The 23,044-nt window shown below is 36.6% G+C and overlaps 1 protein-coding gene across 3 annotated transcripts in view; it reads right to left on the bottom strand.

Annotated features, from left to right (window-relative positions):
- STXBP5L (syntaxin binding protein 5L) overlaps positions 1-23,044 on the bottom strand; it is a 372,896-nt gene that overhangs the window by 276,101 nt on the left and 73,751 nt on the right. For all 3 annotated transcript variants that reach the window (XM_045294276.1, XM_004709789.4, XM_004709790.3), the window contains exon 4: positions 15,427-15,527. In XM_045294276.1, coding sequence (XP_045150211.1) covers positions 15,427-15,527 — 101 coding nt within the window. The remainder of the gene's footprint in view (positions 1-15,426; positions 15,528-23,044) is intronic.

The raw sequence follows: 23,044 nt of genomic DNA, 5'->3' as shown, positions 1-23,044 counted from the left end.
TATAAATGCCCTTTGCCTCCCAGCTCTTTCCTCTATTTCCTTTGATTCTCCTCCTGTCCCACTATCATGCTCAGGCTCCACCAGGATTTCAGCACTTCCTCTTTGTTACATTCACCTTGATCATGCCCTACCAGGTCTCCCACACCCACCTCTCCACCAATTTGGATCGCTTGTTGTTCCCTTGTATAAAGATCACAGCCAAGAAAACCCTCTGGGACAATACTATTCTGTCACATGGGATTTCTATGAATCACCTTGACATCACCTAGCAACACACAAAAAAATTACAGTGGAAATTACTGTAAAGGAGAAAAAGAATACTAAGATTTTTCACCCTAAGATTAAGAACAGGGCAAAATTGTCCATTGTTATCACTCTTAATTAACATACAATGGAAGATTTAACCAGTGCAATAAGTCAATAAAGAAAAGACTTGTATATTAGAAAGGAAAGAGTAAAATTGTTCCTATTTTCAGATGACATGATGGTTTAAATAGAAAATTCACAATGAACATTCAGAAACAAAACTATTTTGACTTCATAAACTGTCTGGCCTAGTGCAAAATGAAACTTCCCCTTGTTCCAAAAGCAACAAAAGTTCCATGAATAGCAATAAAAATCTATCCTTTCTGTGGAGAGTAATATGGCAATTCCTAAAACAGATGGCAATAGAATTAACATATGATCCAGCAACATCAGCATATACCCCAAAGAAATGAGATAAATCACAATCAGTCATGTGTTCTTCCATGTTTATTGCAGCACAGTTCACAATAGGAAGAAGATGGAAGCAGCCTAAATCCCCATCAGTAGAAGAATGGATAAAAAAATACTTTGGTTGGAGAAAAGAGGAACCCACCACCAGGTTGGTAGACCACTCCCCAGGGGAACAAATAACAGAAATGTGGGTGAAGGGATACAACAGACATTGTAAGACACAAAATAACAACTATAATATATAATTGACTCCACCACGATGGTGGAGGAGTGGGGCGGTGGGGGGCTCAAAGAAGAGCTGATACCAAGGGCTCAAGTAGGAAAAAAATGTTTTGGAAATGTTTATGGCAACATATGTACAAGTATGCTTAACACAATTGAATAATGGATGTCATAAGATTTTTAAGAGCCCTCCAATAAAATAATTAATAATTTAAAAAATCAGTTAAAAATACTTTGGTATATACATAAAATGGAATATTACGCATCCCTGAAAATCATCAATGAAGCACACCTCATGATATGGAGGGATCTGGAAAACATTATGCTGAGTGAAGTTAGTCAATCACAGAAGGAAAAATACTGTATGAGTCCACTGCTATAGGGACAAACAACAGGATGTGCACAAGCTCAGGCTTGCAGGCCATCCAGTCTGCTGGCCAGGGCAGCCAAACAGCCTGGTAGATAACCTGTCTAGTGCCAATGAACTATGCACCATCCTTTCTATGTGGGTACCCTGAAGGTCACTTTGGTGGAGGGGTCCTCACATCATCTGGGATCAGATTGTCAAGGGAGGGGGAGGGAAGAATGACCACTTAGTGGCTGCCATGCAAAGCTATGAGGAGGTGCGCTGAACTGGTAGGCATTTCTATAAGAGGGACGAGGCATACTGATGGGAAAGTCAAGTCAGGAGAGGGAAAAGAGTGCAGACTCATCTGGGAGAGGGCAAGCACATATCTATTGATAGATAAAGGGGGGGAGGGGACCAACTTCCAAGTTGAGGGGGAAAAAAGATGAACAATAATTTTAAGGACCCTAATGGGGGAGTATGCATGGTAATATTCACCAAATGAACCACATTAGCACAAGTTGCTGTACACACCCTGGGGACCCAGGCTGAGTGCAGTAGAGCACTGGGCACTGAATCCTGAATTTTCAAGGTGTACAACATGTTCCAAAGGCCATACCAGAAGGATCCATTGTGGAAACTCCATTAGGTGAACTAGACTCTACCTTAAACAGACCTGTAACCTGGGGACTTAGACTGAAATTGCATGGTGTGTGAAGACACAGCAGAGAGCTTAACCCAGAATACTGAACTGTCAGAAAGCAGACCAAAATTGACTCAGTACATCAATGCCCCACTTGCTGTATTAAGATAAGTATTATTTTGGCAGAGCGTTGATTGACATTGTCAGTGAATATTATTGTAAAATTTGCCTGACAACTCCCATTTTTGTGTAAATAGGATTTATTCTGTTAAATGAATAATTCAGGTATGTAGTTAAGTAGTTAACCTACACTTGTTCAATCACCTCTCAACAGTGTTTTAAAAATTTGTAACATGGTCTAATCAATGACACTATTAACCAGGGAGATGAACCATAATGCACCAGGGAGATGAACCATAAAATTCTCTACCATAAATTTACAAGGAGATCTCTAAGGGAAGCCTGAGGCAGATAAAAATCAGAGAACCAGGAATGGATTTGGGGCTCAATCTTAATCCTAGCTATAATCTAAGAACAATTCATTCTTACGAGGGGCTACCCCCTCCACACCCCCACCCCACAAAATGGATCTTTTTTAAAGCTAGGTATTTTTTTTTTACATAACAACCTTATAATCTTCAAAGTACTCTCCATTACACTTAATACATTTGTCAAATCTGCAATTCACTCTTGGAAACATTTTTCAAACTCATTTGTTTGGATAGCTGACAGCACCTCTCTCATTTTTTTTCTTCACATCTTCTGTGTCATTGAATTGCTGTCCTTTCATGTCCCTCTTCATTCTCAGAAACAAAAAGAAGTTGCATGAACCGAGGTCAGGTGAGTTTTTTGGCCCAAACTGGTGCACTGAGATGGCTGCATGAGCAGGTGCATTGTCATGGTGGCAAACCAGTCCCTTGTCTGCCACAAATCAGGTCTGTTTTGTCACCCAGTGTTACACAATCTCTTCAGAACCTCTAAATAGAAAGTTTGATTAACAGTCTGACCTGGTGGAATGAACTCCAAATGCACTATAAGTCAATATTTTCATCAGATCTGGAAGTTGATGGACGTCCAGAATAAGGTTCATCATCAATTGCCATTTCACCTTTTTTGAAATGAGTTTTCACCATAGCACTGTCCTTGTAAACTATGTTCAAAATCACAACAGTTTCTGTGGCATTTTTCCTGAGCAGGAAACAAAATTTCACAGCCACACACTGTTCTCTTAAATCGGCCTTCATAAAAAACAAGGTTCCAGGGAAACTGCTTTCACAAAAAAATTCACTGTGACCAGAGAGAACCTTCCCAGGCAACGGCACTGTGTACTAACTCAGAGCTTTATTCATTTTTTAGGGGTTACTCCTTCATATAACATGGCCAGTCCCAATACTCACTCTCACGAAGGAAGCACAGAAGATATGGATTCTATAGCAGAGTGTGGTGAAGAACTTAGATGGTGCCCAGCTATCAGATAGTATGGTATTTGGGGTCTTAAAGGCTTGTTTCCAAACAAGTAACCATCTAAGTTAGATATCAAGTAAGTCCACATGGAAGATGCACACCAACATCCATGATGCAAGATTTGTAAATTATATAATCCAAAAATCAAAGGAGAGAATAGTATCAAGAGCTTAAATTTTGAGATTTTGGCTCAAATAGATGACAGTGGAATGCAAAATACATCTTCAAGATCTACATAGGAAATAAGCCTCTGGTGATTTCCCTCTAACCATAACTGAGGAATAGCAATAAACCGGTTACCAAGCAGCGCATTGGAGAGATGACTATAGTAGATCAAAATGATAAATCTGACTTGAACAGTTAAAACTTTGTCACTTGATCTCCCCTCTGATACACTTTAGGCTAGATCTGGTTTTCAATATTTTCTGTTTTTGTTTGCTTTTCATATTGGGTTTATCTCTGATGTAGCTTGTCATTGTGGGTAGTCATCTAGAATCTTTATAATGTGTTTTTCTGGGGATTTTTGTATATGAAACCCAAGATTGATGAACCTATCGAGAAAACAACCAAATAAGGGTTCCTGGTAGCACAATGGGGTGCATTGGGGTGGAGGAGAGCTGATATCAAAAAGTTGAAGGAGAAGAAAAATATTTTAAAACTGATTGTAATAGCAATTGCACAATACTGCTTGATGTAATTGACCTATAGAATGGTGAGATGTCTGGATTAGCCACTAAATGAAATAGTTTGGGAAAAAATAATGTTCTGAAAAAATAATGTAATGGCACAGAAAAATGTTCCAAATATAATTTTCAGAGAAAAAAACTAAATGAAGCTTTGAAAATAAAAAATATTTAAAAAAAATTCCCTTTCATGATCTCTCTTGATTTTTCATTGTGACTTTTTTCTACATTAAAAAATATTTCATTTGAAAGGTTATTAACTTTCTTAAACATCTTTAAGTTATAGAATTGTCCATTTAAATGAAAAAATTTTAATTTACATGCAGAATCCTCAAAAATTAAACAATTTGTATTTTATCATTCATAGATACATATGTATGTAGTTCTTACCAGGAAAGTATGAATATCCAAAATAAATTGAAATATTTTTCTTTTCTCTTGACACATACACATTCTACCTTCAGTGTATTGATGAGTAAGAAAAGGAACTATAAGTTGCCATATAATTCTTCTCTGTCATTATTTTTAGCATAAGTGATTAGCTAATATAGGAATGTAACACAAATAATGAAAGGATATAAGATTTCTTGGTCATTCCTTATTCTTAGAATGCCACTACGTTCTTTCTATATCTGAAGTAAGTTGTGACTCCTAAGATTAGTGTGGCCTTTCAGGACTATCAGTGTCCCTACTTCCACAGCCACAGATAACACACGTCTTGCTTTCATTTTGAGTCTCCTTAAATGTACATGAATTGTAGGTCCATCAAAATTCTGTGCTCATGGGACAGCACAAATAAATGCAATGCAGCAAAAACCGAGAGACATGCATTTTGTGTATATGACTTCTGTTTATAAACATTCTCCATTGTTTCATTGGATTTCACATATAAAATACAAGTCCAAATATAAAAGTATTTAAAATTTCAAGATGGCAAGAGTAGAACATTTAGCCAAGCACAGGCTCCTGTACAACTGTATAAGTCAGATGAACATAAAGCTGACCCTATCTAAAACTAATAAGCAAATTAAGCAAAGTTACAGAATTCTAAACCAACATACAAAAGCTAAACATTCTAGATGTTAGTAATGAACATACTAGCACATCTTTCTCCCATAGGGTAGGTTCAAACCACCAAACTTATGGTAAACTTCCCAGTGCTTAACACATTGTGCCACTAGCTCTTTTTTCAATGAATGTATGAAAATCAAAAATTAAAAAATATTATTTAGAAAGAAAGAAAAGCTAAAACTAAGGCATAAACCTAATATAACATGTATGGAACTTATATGCTCCATCAGTTTGTTGAAACATTTCAAATGACATTCTGTCAATTCTTGAAGCCTTATTTTCACTAATACTTTCCACACTTGGATTTCTTCCTTTAATAATGTAAGTTCTTAATAGTATTCTATCTATTGAAATGGTTGCATATAATTCAATTATTTTTGGTGAACATGTTCTTCTCTTTTGATTTAAGGAAAAGAAGTAATTTATTAATTCCATAATGACAAGAAATATAAGGCTCAAGAATCTAAAAACATTTTTTGACTGCCATAAAACAACTTTCTAAGCCTCCAGTACTGAACATCCAAGGCAAAGCAAGAAAAACAAAATAAAAAAATCCCTTCAACACAGGTTTATGTTAAGCAGCCTGAAGGAGACCTTAGAAACTACCTCTAGAATGTCAGCACCGGAACATTGTTGCTGCCAAAATAAGCACAGTAATAATACACTTGCAGCTGCAATAATAATGAGAAAAATAATAAAGCAGAAGTGAGAAGGAATAGTCTTTGATACCAGGCAACTATGTTAGATATGTGCTGCTTGCATTTGAGTTAGTAGAGGTATGGCTCCACAAATGAAAGAGAGATCTGTCAACCTTACCAGAGTTTCTGACCTTTAGAAATAATTTAGACTGAAAAATTAAGAGGAACACTATTGCAACAAGGCAGATAAACAAGCTGCTTCTCAAATCATTCTTGCTCTTATAGTGAAAGTAAGGAAATAAATTTCCCCAAATTATTTATTGATGACTTTAATTTTTGTGGATTAACCTTAGATAAACTTTTAAAACATCAATAATTAGCTCAAACAGAAGAAGATGGACCCTGGAAAAAAGTAAATTCTTCCCAAGAAAATAATAGAAATCAAAAGTAAAATAATTTGGTTATCTGTGGCCTTTAAAAAATACCTAAGCCAAGTTAAAAGACAAAATGAGCTGTGGAATGACATCAAGAATATCATACATGTAGACAGTAAAAGGTCATTTAAAAGGCAGGGGTGGGGGGATCAAAATAGATATCATGTCAGAAAAGATACTGAAATATTTTCTTGAGCATAAAGCAGCTAAAAAATGGAAGAAATTATGAAAATACCTGAATAGAAAGTTTCAAAGGGCAGCTCAAAAATATATTCTAAAGAAATGTGAAAATATGTGAGGTTAGAATACCAAAAAGGAAGAACAAACTCAGCATATTTCAAGCAGAAAGAACTGAAGAAAAAATTCAAGTCTCAAGTTGTATACTGAAAGACTCTACGGGAAAAATATTGAACTATGCAGAAAGCATCAAAAGACAATGGAAGGAATACACAGAGCTACTGTCCTTGGTCAAATGGACAACATACACACCTTTCAAGAGGTAGCATATAATCAAGAACCAATGGTACTGAAGAAAGAAGGTCAAGATGCACTAAATTCATTAGTGAAAAATAAGGCTCCAGAAATTGACAGAGTACTAACTGAAATGTTTCAACAAGCTGATGCACTACAGGAAGTACTCAATCACCCATGCCCAGAAATCTAGAAAACAGTTACCAGAACAATTGACTGGAAGAGATCCATATTTTCACTCTTTCCAAAGAAAGGTGACCCAAAAGGATGTGGAAATTATCTAACAATATCACTACTATTACATGCAAGTACAATTTTGTTAACAATTGTTCAACAACAGTTTCAGCAGTATATTGATTGGGAGCTGTCAGAAATTCAAGCCCAGATTAAGAGTACATGAAATGAGAAAAAGCATTCCTGATGTTTAATAGACGTTGGTTGAAGTCAGAGAATACCAGAAAGATGTTTACTTATGTTTTATTGGCTACGCAAAAGTAGCACTTCACCATGAGGATCAAAACAGACTTTGGATAGCATTGAAAAGAGTGGGAATTCCAGTACACATAATTTTGTTCATGAAAACCTAGATCTGGATCAAAAGGCAGTTGTTCTAACAGAGTATACTGATTGGTTTAAAATCAAGAAAGGGGGTGTGTATGTCAGAATGGAGAATCAAAGCCTATCTGTAAAACATTGGACACCCTATCACAGAAGGGTCACAAGGAAGGGAAGAGCCAACCAGGGTGTAGTATAGCACCAAAGAAACACACAACAATCCTCTAGTTCTTTAATGTCCAGCCCCCCCCATACCCACCCCCCTCACTATCATGATCCCAGTTCTACCTTACAAATCTGGCCAGACCGGAGCATGCACACTGGTACAGATAAGAGCCCTCAACATGCAGAATCCAGGACAAATAAACCCCTCAGGTACAATAAAGGGAGTAGCGATACCATGAGGTTAGGGGGAAGGTGTGGGGTAGGGTGGAGGTGGGGGGAACCACCACACCTGGGGAACCAATCACAATGATGGTTGGTCCTCCCCCGGTAGACAAACAACAGAAATGTGGGTAAAGGGAGACAGCGGATGGTATAAAATATGAAAATAAAAATAAATTGATAATTTATCAAGAGTGGGATGGTGGGGCAGGGTGGGAAAAAGAAAGAAGCTGATACCAACGGCTCAAGTAGAAAGAAAAGATTTTGAAAATGATGATGGCAACGTACGTATAAATGTGCTTGATACAATTGATGTAAGGATTGTTATAAGAGCTGTAAGAGTCCCCAATATAAGGATTTATTTTAAAACATAAAATAATGTGTGCATCACAGTTGCATCCTTTAACCAAACTTATGCAATCTGTATTCTGAGAAATAATATGAGAAGGTGCACTAGATAAAGAAGAACATGACACTGAGTTTATAAGAAGTTTTATTAACAACCTATTATATCCAGATGACACAACTTTGCTTGCTGAAGCACTTGCTGATAAAGATCAAGGATTGTCACCTTCAGTATGGACTGCAACTCAATGTAAAGAAAACAAAAATCCTCAGAACAGGACCAATAAGTAATAAAATCATTCATGACAAACTGAGAAAAATCGTCAGTGTCAAATATTTCATCTTGGTTGGATGCACAATCAATGTTCATAGAATGAACGGTCAAGAAATCCAGTGGCCTAGTGCACTGGGCAAGTTTGCTGCACAAGACATCCTTAAAGTGTCAAAGAATGGGGATGTAATTTTGAGACATGGTGTGCCTGACCCAAATCTCAGTATTTTCAATCACTTGATATGCATGTACAAGTTGGGCATTTTGAATATAGAAGACCATAGAATGGTTGGATGCATTTGAATAATGATGCTGGTGAAGGAGATTGAAAGTGCATGGACTGCCAGAAAGAGCTCCTTGAAAAGAGGATGATGAAACAGTCTCATATTCTTTGGACATGCTATTAGGATAGACTATTCCTTGGAAAAGGACATCATGCTTGTTATAATGGAGGAGGAGCGAAAAAAGAGGAAGATCCTTGATAAGGCAGATGGCACAGTGGCTGCAACAAAGGGCCTAAACATAACAATTGTGAGAAGGATGCAAACCCAGGCAATGTTTGTTCTGTTGTGCATATGATCTCTGTAAGTCAGAACCAATTTAACAACTCCTAACAACAATCAAATTAGATATGTATAAATGAATTAGGAATGGCGAATTCTTTTATTATGCAGAGGAGATATACTGATACTTGGCTTTAATAATGAATATAATCATTTTTGCAACTTAAAAGTTGTACTACAAAATACATGTAGCAAAGACAACAACTTTAAAGTTTAATTTAAAAAATTTATTTGACAGTCAAATTTCTTATTTGCTACAACTAAAAGTTTAATGTTTTAATATTTTTAAGATGTTTAATATAAAATAACAAATAACAGAGTTTCTTGCTATTAACATGTTCTGAAATAACTAAATTACAGATGTAATTTTATTATTTATGTACTACTACTTCAATGGTAAGATGTTCAACAGAATAAATTCCTGAGTTGGACAAGCTACAAAATATTAAAATAATAACAAAATTTGCTCAGTCTTGATAGTCTTCTGTCCTTAGTCAATTGTTTATGTAATCTACCTGTGAAGCAAAAGTTCTTTATCTCTGAATTTATCTTAACTTTTACTGTGTCTCAAAAATATTACATACCTGAAACTCTTTGAAATTAATGTCAATCATTTTGCTTAGAAATACTTTTATCTAAACTTTCTTTTTAATTGACTATTTGACTTTGTTTTAGTTTTGTAATTAATTGCCATCATCTTATACTTTTAAGGATTAATATTATAAGCATAGACATTTTAAAATTGTCATTTGTCAGTAAGTTCTACTTTGCTGATTAATTAAGTTAGGGGTTGCAAAATAGAATAACAGTAAGATTTCCTGTTAAATTCCAAAAGGGGACAGTTCTGTGTCTTAATAGATAACTATTCCAATGTCCAAATTTAATGCCCTTGTTAATATACAACTTTAGGTTTTTACAGAAGGTAGCTGCTACTGCTGTTATTAAGATACAGGCAAATACTTCATGGTATTTCTTGTTCTTAGTCTTATATGTTACTGTCAAGCATTTGACCTAATATTATTGTTAATATATCTGTTCTACCTCTGGCTGTCATGGAAATTGGGACAATCCATATAAACTAATTATGGTTTCCTTTTCAAGCGACCATCTAGCCCAGAAGCAACAAAGCCCACATGGAAGCAGCACACCAACATGTGTGATCATGAAGGGCCAAAGGGACCAGGCTTTAAACACCAAAGGAGGGGGGGGAGAATCATATCCTCATCCATGAGGGTGACGCGTGATGGAGACCCAATGCCCATCTCTAGACAACTGGACATACCTTGCAGAGGGGTAGTGGGGAGATGAGTCACTTAGGGTACAGTATAGCAATAATGAAACCCACAACCTTCCTCTAGTTCTTAAACGCTTCCTCCCCCCAACTACCAGGACCCCAATTTTGCCTTGCAGACCTGGTTAGACCAGATATGCACAGCGGTACAGATGGGAATTGGAAACACAGGGAATCTAGGACAGATGAACCTCTCAGGACCAGGGGTGACAGTAGCGATACCAGGAGGGAAAGGGGGTGTAGAAACGGGGAATGGATCACGGGGAGCTACATATAACCTCCTCTCTGGGGGACGGGCAGCAGAGGGGTGGGTGAAGGGAGACGCCGGACAGTGTAATATAAGATACAATGATAATTTATAAATTATCAAGGGTGCATGGGGCAGAGGGGAGGAGGAAGGGAAGGGGAGGGGAAAAAAGGAAAATGAGCTGATTCCGGGAACCCAAGAGGAAAGCGAATTTTGGGAATAATGAGGGCAAAAAATGTATCGATGCGCTTTACACAATTGATCTATGTATTGTGATGAATTTTATGAGCCCCAATAAATTGATTTTTTAAAAAAACCAAACAAGCAAAAACTGGTGCCTAAAAGTCATTTTAATTTGAATGAAGTGCAAGAAAAACCAGTAGACTGATTTGCTTTGAAGATTTTGCTCTGTAGTAGAATTTGGTCTCTTTAAAGGAACTAATTTTCTCCAAGGAAAAAGAAAATCAAACCAGTCAATTTGGGGTTGGGGCAGGTAAGTGATCATTTAATCTGATCTCCCAGGCAATGTTACAATGTGTCTAATGCTAATAATCCATTTATTAATGTCTTATTTATACATCTTAAAAATCAGTTCTTCAGAAGAGGCTTCACCTCAGCTGGGGTTAATGTTTCCTTTAGGAAGGACTAGAAGAGGACAACATAGTTCTCGTCATATAGCACTGTGTCACAGTGATCCTAATTTAATAGGTGTCCCTACAAAGGTGTTCAGTGGATTTCAATGGAACTTGATGACTAGAGGAGGTGGATAAACTAGAGAAGGGATGTCTGCCCTTGGGGAGAATATTTAACATTATTTGTATAGACTCTCATTAGGGAAATCTTCCCTGTATTATGTTGGTAATCATGCATTTTTGACTACATTTATTTTCTGCCTTTGGTGATCCAGGTCTCCAGCAATAGGTTACCTAGATTTTGTTTTTGTGAGGTGTATAGCATCTTCATAGGTCACACCAGAAGGACATGATTTGGAAGCTCCACTACATGAACCAAACTTTATCTTAAACATGCCTATTGGAGTTTAAAGGAATTAAAATGCTCCTTTGAACTAAGAGCTGAAACACCCAAGTGTGAATAGAAGCAGAGGGCAATTTTCCCAAAGTGATGAACTCTGAAGTCATTGGACTTTGTTCAAATTTCTGCTGCTTTTGCAGTTGGCCCAATAATTGGCAACTTGAGACTGCTGTAAAGAAAAATATTGCCTTGTCCTTTGGCTTCAACATTTCACTGGAAGTCTGTGATGAGCCGATTCTGAGATTATTCCAGTGATGCCCCCCTCCTGGTATTCATGTCTTTGTATAATCCACTCTTGTTGAGCATGTATAGGACCTGTACCTTGCTTTTAACCATATACTATGGCAAGGGTCACAGGGTATCATTTCTGTGAATAAATAACATATGACCTAGTGACCTCCACAAAGAGATTCTCCCTATGTGAAGTTGAAGAAGCTACCATATTGAGTACTGGCCTATGGTGAGGGTCACATAACAAGTAACTAAGGCTGAGACTTCTGGACAACAGAGAGCAAAAACTGAGGCCCTCAATCCAACAATCTACGAAGAAGTGGATGTTGCCAACAACCATGTGATCTTCCCCAATCTAGCCTCAAATGAGCTACAACTCTAGCTATTGTCTTAATTGAAGTTTGTGACCCTGAAGCATAAACCAAGCTAAGCCAAGTCTAGTCTCCTGACCCACAAAAACAATGAAATTTATACATTTATGTTATTTTAAGTTATTAAGTTTGTGGTAAAATTATGTAACAATAGGCAACTAACTAAAACACTGGAGTAAGATCAGAGTTTCATAATTTGCAAAGATGAAAATAAGACAATCATTATTCAAAAATGACATGATTGTGCACACATAAAAACCTACACTAGATAAATAACTTGAATTGTTCATTGAATTTAAGCAAAGCCACTTAGCACAAACTCAACATAAAAACAAAGGCATTTCCATATTCCAACATGAACTATATTGACAACAATATTTTAAAATATTATTTAACATAACATAAAAAAATTTTCAAGGCCAAAAACTTTTAAAAAGAATGCTCTAAATGAGAAATTTATAAATCCTATTTAGAAAAGTCAAATACATGGGGATATATACTACATGTACATATACATGACTGATGTATATGTGTGTGGCACATGTGAGAGTATAAGGCTTATGAACTGATTCCATAAATCAGATTGCTATATATTACTCATATTTAGTTATCAGATGGAATGAATCAACATTGTAAAGGTGTCAATTCTCTCAAAACTAACCAATTCAAAATATTTCAAATCAAAATCTCATCTAGTGTTTTTATTGCATTTGACAAGCTATTGCTAACCTAAAAGACAAAGTCTCAATATAGGTCGAGGAATTTATGTATAATGGTGATCAAGTTATGATATATTGATTAAATTGAATGCTATCTAACACAGAAAAGGAATAAACTATAGTTTCATCTATAAGGATATGTCATAAGAAGAATCCAGTCCCTGGAGAAGATGCTTGGTAAAGTAAAGGGTCAGCAAAAAAGAGGAAGACCCTCACTGAGAAGGATTCACATTTTGATATATTTTTAATAAAGCTTTATATTATTTTATAGCAATGCTTCCTGATACCCTCGTATTATTGTGATAATAATTAGGAAAACATCACAAACAGAAAAATAAACTGAGATAATGCATATATTTAATCTAAGGACATGCACAGCATAGTCAATCTATTTTCACTTGAAAGCCATATAAAACAACTTTATGCAGCTCCCAAGATACACAAATTTATATAGTTGTTAATATACTCACAATGTGAATGTTTGATATTATTCATATTGTGCTTCAAATAGAAATCAAGACAGATTATCTTCCATATTTAAGTTAAAATCAGATTTAAAGCAATCCAAGAATCATGCACCAGAAACAAATGAAATATACAAGTCTATTACTCAATCATCTGGGGCCAGGGACTCCTTAAGAGTGTATGCCCAAAGTCCCCAGTAAGCTAAACTAAGAGTTACAATATAAATTATAATACATTTAATATAAACATAATGATATACAGATATTTTACATGGTTAAATGGATAACTAATGAATTGCAAGAGGGTTTGGAGGCCATTCCAAAAGATACTTGGTTAACTTATCATATAGACCTGACTTTTCCTGAGGTTCACCATATATTTAAATATTCTTCCCTTACTTTTGGAGGAAAAACCTAAATTATAAAAACGATTATCCTCGAGTGACATGACAATATTTATCTGTGGTTAAGTGAAATTATTTGGAATCTTCTAGCCATGTCTTTATAATTCCCAGCAAGTGATTATGCATACATGCAAATAGTATGTGTGAAATACTAATTGATCAGTTTTGCCATTCCACTGAGTACGTAAGTGATCCATCTCAAAAGTAGGAAGAGAGAGAATACCATGATGAACAAGAAAGAAGATCCCCATCAGAGTGCAAATGAGAACTATAAGTGACAGAGGCAGCAGAGGATACAGCACTGAGACCAAGAGATAGATCAGAGGAGCCACACTGAGACCATGAGGCAGAGTGGTAGGCCTCCCAGGCCATAGAAAAAGGGTAGAAGGCAAGGGACCACATGGCTGAGGGAGAGAGAGCGAGCTATGCCTGCCAGCAGAGTTGAGAAGATGTGTTGTAGACTAAAGAACTGTATCCTTAACATTTGGAATCTGCTAGTTTCTCTGGTCCACTACTTATTTGTCAACTTGTCAAACTGTGGTGGCTTGTGTGTTGCTGTGATGCTGAAAGATATGTCACGTGTATTTCAAATGTCAATGGTTAACATCATTATAAATGGAGAAAACATTGAAGTTGTCAAGGATTTTGTCTTCCTTGGATCCACAATCAATGCTCATGGAAGCAGCAATCAAGAGATCAAAAGACAAGTTGCATTAGATAAATCTGCTGCACAAGACCTCTTTAAAGTGTTTAAAAGTCAGGGGGGTTACATTGAGGACTAGAGTATGCCTGACCAAAGCCACTGTAATTTCAATTGAATTGGACATTGAGTAGGGGAAGTAGAAGAATTGATGTATTTGAATATTATGATGCTGGAGAAGAATATTAAAATTTATGTGTACCTCCTTAAGCTTTGACCCATTAGTGATGATTTCTTCACTCAATAAAATAAAATGAGTGGAATTCTGTGCCCTCAGCCAATGACTCCATGCCTCCCTCCATTCTTCACTTTCCTCGATTTGAGTGCTACTTGATAATCAAAATCAGTTTCTCCCTAGGTCTTTCTCTTTCATTATTAATGAACCATTTTAATGTTATAGTCATTCCCATTCACTGCAAAGAGCTTGTTTCTCAAATAATAAACAAATATTAGATTATTCCATAGCTAAATTACAGAGACAGGTAATCAAATCAATTTTACTTTATTTCTCAGCGTATTGTCAGTTTTGAGGGCTATGTTCTAGGTCTAATTGAGTTTATAATTAAAGACATTATAATTGGTATGCTTTATTATAAATATAGTATATTTATCATATTCAATGATATAATTTTCCCTTTGTGATTATTAAGATTTCATTCTAAAATGACAGAGCTACATCTGAATTTGAAAACTTAATCTTGTATATTAGTATTGCTTAAATTGTAATTAGCCATTAGTGGCAACATTTTTTGATATTTAAAACTTTTGTCTTTAAATATAAAAGTGCTTCAAGCATAGAGTTAAAATGTGAAAGGTAACTTTTATATGAACAAAATGCATATAGATACACATTTAGTATTTACTTACAAAATTTAGGTCTGAGTTTTCATCACTCTAGAGCAGGAAAAAAGAACTTATCATTGCTTAAGTCATGGTTTATAGAGCAGAACAAAAAGGTCAGCCTTTTCCAGGAGGAGATGACTAAAACTATACCAATTATGCATTTTATGGGAAAAGAAGCCAATAAAAAAGCTAAAATATTTAGCAAATTGTTTCTAGATATTTTGGTTCTAAAACTTTTTAAAGTTAACCTAAAAGTTGCTTAGGAAATAATTTTGCTTTACATTAAAATTTTGTTTCAGCAACTCAGACATTCTTACCGTTCTCGATTAAATTTAAGAGAATGAAGTATAACAGGTCTTTTTTGTTTAAGGTTCCACAAATGAAGTGTATCATCTGAACTTGCACTGACCAAAGCACCCTGCAACAAGAAGACAGTAAGTGAGCAACTTATCAATTTTAAAGTTCTTTATGTAAAGCAGAATAAAATAAGCTAATTTACTGAAATTATCACTTTTCAGATATTTTGTGGCCATATAATCTAGAAATATAAACTAGTACAGGTGTGCATATTCCAAACAGTAAGACTAATAATGCTGAGTCAAAGAAATAAGCGAAATACAGTTTACACATGGTCAGAATTATTTGCTAAGGGAATTTACCAATAGAGCTGAATAAGTATTGTGGAATCATTGTTACCACTAAGGATTTTTTTTCATTGTCTTAGGAAAATAAAGTTGCTTTGCTGTTGTTCTTTACTCACATATATATTACATAACTTTGTACAGAAGTAAATATCTAATCTAGTTATATAAATTACAACCAAGTCCCTATATTTTCAAATGTCATTCTAAAAACCTATGATAAAAGTAAACATTTATCCAATTAGAATTTAATATAACTATAAGAAGCCGTGCTGGTGTAGTGTACTCCTAATTGAAAAATTGGTAATTTGAACTTACCAGCTAGCCCATGGGAGAAAGACAGGAAGTCTGATCCCATAAAGATTTACAGTTTCCCATAAAGATTAATGGAGCAATTCTATTCTGTCCTATAAGATTGCAATTGAGTAAGAAACAATTCAACAGAAGTGAGTTTTAAAGCTCCATCAAGTACAAATAAATCTTATTTAAATACGATAGGATTTTTCCTACCTTTTAATACTGCAGAAAAAGTAAGATATGTCATTATATATCTCTAAAACTCATTCCGATTGAGTTGATTCTGACTCATACAAACCCTATAGGAAAGGGTGGAACTGCCTCTGTGAGTTTCTGAGATATAATTCTTTATGGGAGTAGAAAGCTTCATCTTTTTTTGATGGAGTGGCTGGTGGCTTCCAACTGACTATCTTGCAGTTAGTAGGTCATCACATAAACCATTATACCACTAGAGCTCCTCATCTTTTTATATAAGCATAATTTATTTTACCGAATTAAGATAATTTTAAACTATGGTGGAACTTTTACTATAATTAAAATTTCCCCATTTAAAAAGTAAATGCTTACTTATGACACAGACTTAAACAGCCCTAGAGTATTGTCTGTGTTCCGTAAAAGTAATCTGGCAGAACCATTGTGCTCCTAAAATGTTTAAAAAATTTTTCATACCTGGCAAAATACTAGTATAAGTAATCTTTCATAGTTTATAACATTAATCATGGATATAGACCTGGCTTTCATTTCAATATGAGGAAGAGTTATCTAGGAATTCCTTGATATTTTTTTCTTCTCTAGGAATTACAAGAGAAGATAATAGGAATCTATATGATCTCTCAAAATAAGTTCTTAACTAGGAACTACAGATCGGATTGAGACATCAAAAATGTTAACAAGCAACAATGAAAAATACAACTTTCTTCTAGTTCCTAAAAGCTTCCTCCCCACCCCCACTATCATAATCCGAATTCTACCTTGCAAGTCTGGCTAGACCAGAGATGTACAATGGTACAGATAGGAACTGGAAATACAGGGAATCCAGGGTGGATGATCCCTTCAGGACCAGTGATGTGAGTGGTGATACTGGGAGGATAGAGGGAGAGTGGGTTGGAAAGGGGGAACCAATTATAAGGATCTACATGTGATCTCCTCCCTGGGGGACGGACAACATAAAAGTGAGTGAAGGGAAACGTAGGACAGGGTAAGATATGACAAAATAATAATTTATAAATGATCAAGGGTTCATGAGAGAGAGGGGAGTGGGAAGGGAGGGGAAAAAAGGAGGTACTGATCCCAGGGGCTTAAGCAAATGTTTTGAGAATGATGAGCAGACTTTAATAAACGCGAATAAAAATCTCGTAAGATCATCAGAGAAGCTGAAGAAATCCTAAGAGCTATGTCTGATGCTACAAATAGGAACAACATTAGAATTATTGGACTACTGGAGGAGGACACAACAAAGAAGTCATCTGCAACAATAGTGAGAAAATTCTTGGAGGAATTTGTACAATGAATGTACAAATGTGCTTTACACAATTGATGTATGTATGAATTGTGATCAGAGTTGTATGGGCCCCTAATAAAACGATTTAAAAAAACAACAAAATGTTAACAAGTTAGATACTAGTGACTAATTAATATAATAAAAATTTTTGGTTTTGTTATTGTTTTTAGCCTCTTCCCTTTCTTCCTTTTTTCCATTTATTTTCAGTACCTCATAGCAATTGTGCCTGCAAGGTGAAATCTGCTAGATTTGTCAGTAAGGAAGATATCATAGTTTCTAAGAAAGACTTTTGAACCATGAAGGGTAAAAAGTGAATGCAAATGTCAGAAATTATTCCTGCCCTAGGTATCTCTGATTTGAGTTTTAAAAACATTTTATTCATATTTACTATTATAAATTCTTAGAAATGTATGTGCCAAATATGAAGATATTCTTATAGCATTTCATCAATGATGTTCATTATTGATGAACAATATCATTATTAATGCCATAAGAAAGCAACCTGTTGCACCTCACTTTTTTCCCCAAGGCACTGAGCTCAATTTGATAAGAGTCTGAATTTGGTTTGGCAGAAACTCTTAAAAATATTTTTTTCCATTGACTAGCTCATTGAACGTAAAAGAGTCAAAAAGGTCTTTAGTAACCCTCAACAAATGATAGACCTACAACTTATTTTTAGTTTTACAGGTACATATTTTGTTTGTAGAGAATTCGTCATCACCATACTTCTATAAAAATAGTGGACAAGACTTCCAGGAAGATGGTGACTGAGTAACACAAACCAGAGGGACTCCGCAGAAATCAGCCCAGGAGAGTTACTAAGAGGGAAATTCAACACTGCTGATCACAAAAGGTGCATCATAAAGATAAGTAGGCACAGATCCACAAGGTTTTGAGGGGCTGAGGGCTTTGGGCTGGGAGGCTGGCTAGGGTTTGACCTTATCCCCAACACTGTCTCAGCCAGAGCTGGGAACATTTGGAACCAGTGCAGGGGCTTTAACTCAACACAGCCACAGCTTGCCACTGCCTCGAGGCAGGGATTAAACCCTTGCAGCTCAGGCAGAGGTCAGGGCTCAGCTATATTGTTACTTCTGTTTTCTTCTCTTTTCTCTATCCCCACACAGTCTCAGTGGGCTTATATTTTAATTTTTTTTTCCCTACTCTTTGTCTCTTCCAGGTTCTATCACACTCCACTGCCCACCTCCAGACCACTCCCATTAAGCTGGGGCATTTATGCCTGCCCCAACCCAGTTAGGTGAGCTACACCCTGTGCAGCGTAGTTTAAGGCTGGGGAAAGCCCAGCCTACCTCCACTAGGGGATACTCCACCCAACTTTTTCCCAGGGAATTCCTGCCTGTGTGGCTGGGGGAGCTCCTAATTTTCCTCTGTTGTCCAACGTGACTGAAGGAACTTCCTCCCACCTACCATAGTGCCTCACATGGCCTAAGGCAGCTAGGCCAACACTCGCCAAGGTTTCAAGCTGCTGCAGGAGCCTCTGCCCAACCTCTGAAGTGATCTAGCTGGCCAAGGCAATTCCACCCACTATTCTCGGTGGTCTACATCAGAACAGGCAACCCACCAGCCTTCTGGGGCACTCCCCTAAGAGGGAAGCCACAAGAGGATAAAGTGGTAAGCTAATTCCATAGTGAAATTAGCTGTAGGCAGTTCAAAGAAGCATTCCTACAAGTCTCCCAGAGAGAACCAGTGCTCTTCAACTCCCTGGAAAATGGCAACTGGCTCCTCTAAAATAATGCAATGCAAACAGCCATCAGGCCCAAAGACCTCAACGAAAAAACAGGAGAAACAAAAGGCAATGGCAGAAGATGTCCTGAACATAACGACATGCATAGAAGAAGCAGACATTGAGCCGCCACAGAAAGAAATTTTCAGAATGCTGCTTGGAGTCATACAGGATATGAGGGAAAGAATACAGAAAAATGATGAAATGATAGAGGATATGAAGTCCAGACACCACAGGGAAATACAAGAGCTTAGGGAGGAGATAACAAAAACCAGTAGCAGACACACGGACCTGGAGAATCGGATGGAGGAAGCAGAGAACCGCACCAGTGACTTGGAGGACAGCCAAGCAGATTTTAACAAACGTGAACAAAAATCACATATAATCATCAGAGAAGCTGAAGAAAACCCAAAGCTATGTCTGATGCTATGAAAAGGAACAACATTAGAATTATTGAATTACTGGAGGAGGACACACAAAAGAAGTCATCTGCAACAATAGTGAGATAATTCTTGGAGGAAAACTTCCCCAGCTTAATGAGTTAAAACCAGGCAACCATTCAGGAGGCTGAAAGAACGCTAGACTGAATCCCAAGAAGATGTCACCAAGGCACATAATAGTTAAACTTTCCAACTTTGAGGAAAAGGAGGAAATCAGGAGAGCAGCTAGGGAAAAACAAGCGATCACATATAAAGGTTCCCAAATAAGAATATGCTCAGACCTATCAGCAGAAACTATGAAGAAGAGGAGAGAGTGGAGCAACATATTCCAAAAATTGAAGGAAAACAATGCAAACCCAAGAATACTCTACCCAGCTAAATTATCGATCAAGATAGATAGAGAAGTAAGAGTCTTCCCAGACAAGGAAAAACTCAAAGAATACTTTAGAAGAAACCCAGCCCTACAAAAGATCCTTGCCGACCCAGTATGGGCAGAAGAACAACACTCACCAAGCATAAATAAGAGACTACCACATAGAAAAATCTCACCCAGAGGGCAACAAAGAGAAAACAGGCCCGAAGATAGCATTGGCTTAAGGATGGAAAGAAGTCAAGAATGATACACATACACAGATATGCACAACACACTAATAAGAAAGGAAGGTAGGAAAACACCCAACACAAAAGGCATAAGATGACATCACAGAGTCTGCAGATGGAGATTATAACCTTGAATATCAATGGCCTGAACTCAGGAATTAAAAGACCGAGGCTAGCAGACAGGTTTAGAAAACACAATCAATCAATCTGCTGCCTACAGGAGACACTTCTCAATGCTACAGAGAAAAATAGGCTGAGACTCAAAGGCTGGAGAAAGGTATACCAAGCAAACAGCTCCAAAAAAAAAAAGGAGGGATTGCAATCCTAATCTCGGATAAAATTGATCTCAAAATGCAAACCATAAAAAAGAGATAAGGAGGGACACTATATAATGCTCAAGGGAATGATAGACAAAGAACCACTAAGCAACATAAGCATATATTCTCCAAATGAGAGACCTGCTGAATACATCAACCAAACACTCCAAAATATGAAAAAAGAAATCACAACCTCAACAATTATAGTGGGTGACTTTAATACACCACTCTCTGAGAAAGATAGACCACAGGGAAAGAAACTCAACAAGGAGGGTAGAGACCTAAATACTACAATTAGACAATTTGACCTGATAGATATTTACAAAGCTTTTCATCCAAATACAAAAAAATTCACATTCTTTTCAAGTTTGCATGGCACATATTCGAAGGTAGACCACATGCTATGGCATAAGGTGAATCTACATAAATTTAAGTACATTGTTATCATACAGACCTCTCTGTCTGACCACTGTGCCATAAGGCTGGAAGTCAACAAAAGGAAGATGAAGAAAACAAGAGCAAACAATTTGAGGATGAATAACTCTCTATTGCAAAAGGAGTGCATACAGGCACAGATCAGAGACGAAATTAGGAAATATCTAGAAAACAACAAGAATAAGCACACGATATACCAAAACTTATGGGACACAACAAAGACAGTGATCAGAGGAAGTTTCATAGCAATATATGCACACCTGAACAAGGAAGAGAGACTCGTGATTGATATGCTGACACAAAATTTACAACTAGAGCAGGGTCAGCAGGACAATCCCACTAATGGCAAAAGAAAAGAAATAATAAAAATCAGGGCTGAGCTTCAGGAGAGAGAAAATAAGAAAACTATGGAAAAAATTAATGCTGTTAAAAGTTGGTTCTTTGAAAGGATAAACATAATAGACAGACCACTGGCAAACCTCCCAAAGAAAGGAGGGAACAAATTTCAAATAGCAAGAGTGAGGGATGAAAGAGGGGACATTACAACAGACCCTAATGAAATAAAGAGGATAATTATACAGTACTACAAAGGATTGCACTCCAATGAAATCAACAAGTTGGAAGACATGGACAAATTCTTGGAAAAACGATCCCTCCCTAGACTATCCCCAAAGGACATCAAGAATCTCAACAGACGCATAGCAATAGAAGAAATAGACAAGGTTATCAAGGGGTTACCAACAAAAAAATCCCCTAGCCCAGATGGTTTCACAGGAGAATTCTACCAAGCATTTAGTAAGAACTAACAGCAACCCTACACAAACTCTTCCAGAACATAGAAAAAGACAGCAAACTCCCAAACTCCTTCTATGAAGCTAGTATAACTCTGATACCAAACCTGGGCAAGTGTCCCACAAGAATGGAGAACTGCAGACCAATATCCCTAATGAACATCGATGCAAAAATCCTTAACAAAATACTAGCCAACAGACTACAAAAGTATATAAAACAAATAATTCATCATGACCAAGTGGGATTCATACCAGGGATGAAGTATTATTCATCACATTGACATGAAAAACTATAAGAACAACATGATAATATCGATAGATGCAGAAAAAGCATTCAACAACATCCAACAGCAATTCCTGTTTAAGACACTTGAGAAGATATGAATGGAAGGAAAATTCCTCAAAACAATACAAACTATATATGAAAAACCAACAGCCAACGTGGTAGTCAAGGGAGAAAATACTAACACAATCCCACTGAAAAAGGGGAATAGACAAGGATGCCCCTTGTCCCCACTCTTATTTAATATTGCACTGGAGGTTTTAGCTAACAGCATAAGGCAAAGAAAAGACATCAAAAATATTTGTCTGGGGAAGGAAAAGGTGAAACTATCATTACTTGCAGATGATATGTTTTATATACGGAAAATCCCCAAAGTTCCACAAGGGAAGTACTGGAAGTAATAGAGGAGTTTTGCAGAGTGGCAGGATACAAGATCAACAAACAGAAGTCCATCGGACTGTTATACACATCGGATAAGACCACAGAAGAGGAGATCAAAAAGGTGGTACCCTTCCCAATAGTCAAACACAAATTGAAATATCTACAGATATACCTGATTAAAAGAACAAAAGATCTATCTGGGGAAAACTAGAGAACACTATTACAAGAAACCAAGAGCGACCTCAACAAATGGAAGAATATCCCATGCTCATGGATTGGAAGACTCAATATAAAATCAGGGCTGAGATTCAGGAGAGGGAAAATAAGAAAACTATGGAAGAAAAATAAGAAAAGATGTCAGTTCTGCCTAAGGCACTATATAATTTTAATGCAACCCCGATACAATTATGCCCATCTTTCTTCAAAGAAATGGGAAAACTGATTACCAACTTCATATGGAGGGGGAAGAAGCCCAGAATTAGCAGAGAACTCCTCAAGAAGAAGGACA

Source organism: Echinops telfairi, unplaced genomic scaffold (genome assembly GCF_000313985.2).
Source record: "Echinops telfairi isolate 266 unplaced genomic scaffold, ASM31398v2 ScPeMD7_3509;HRSCAF=4178, whole genome shotgun sequence".
NCBI lineage: Eukaryota > Metazoa > Chordata > Mammalia > Afrosoricida > Tenrecidae > Echinops > Echinops telfairi.
This window is presented reverse-complemented; position numbering and strand designations above follow the sequence as displayed.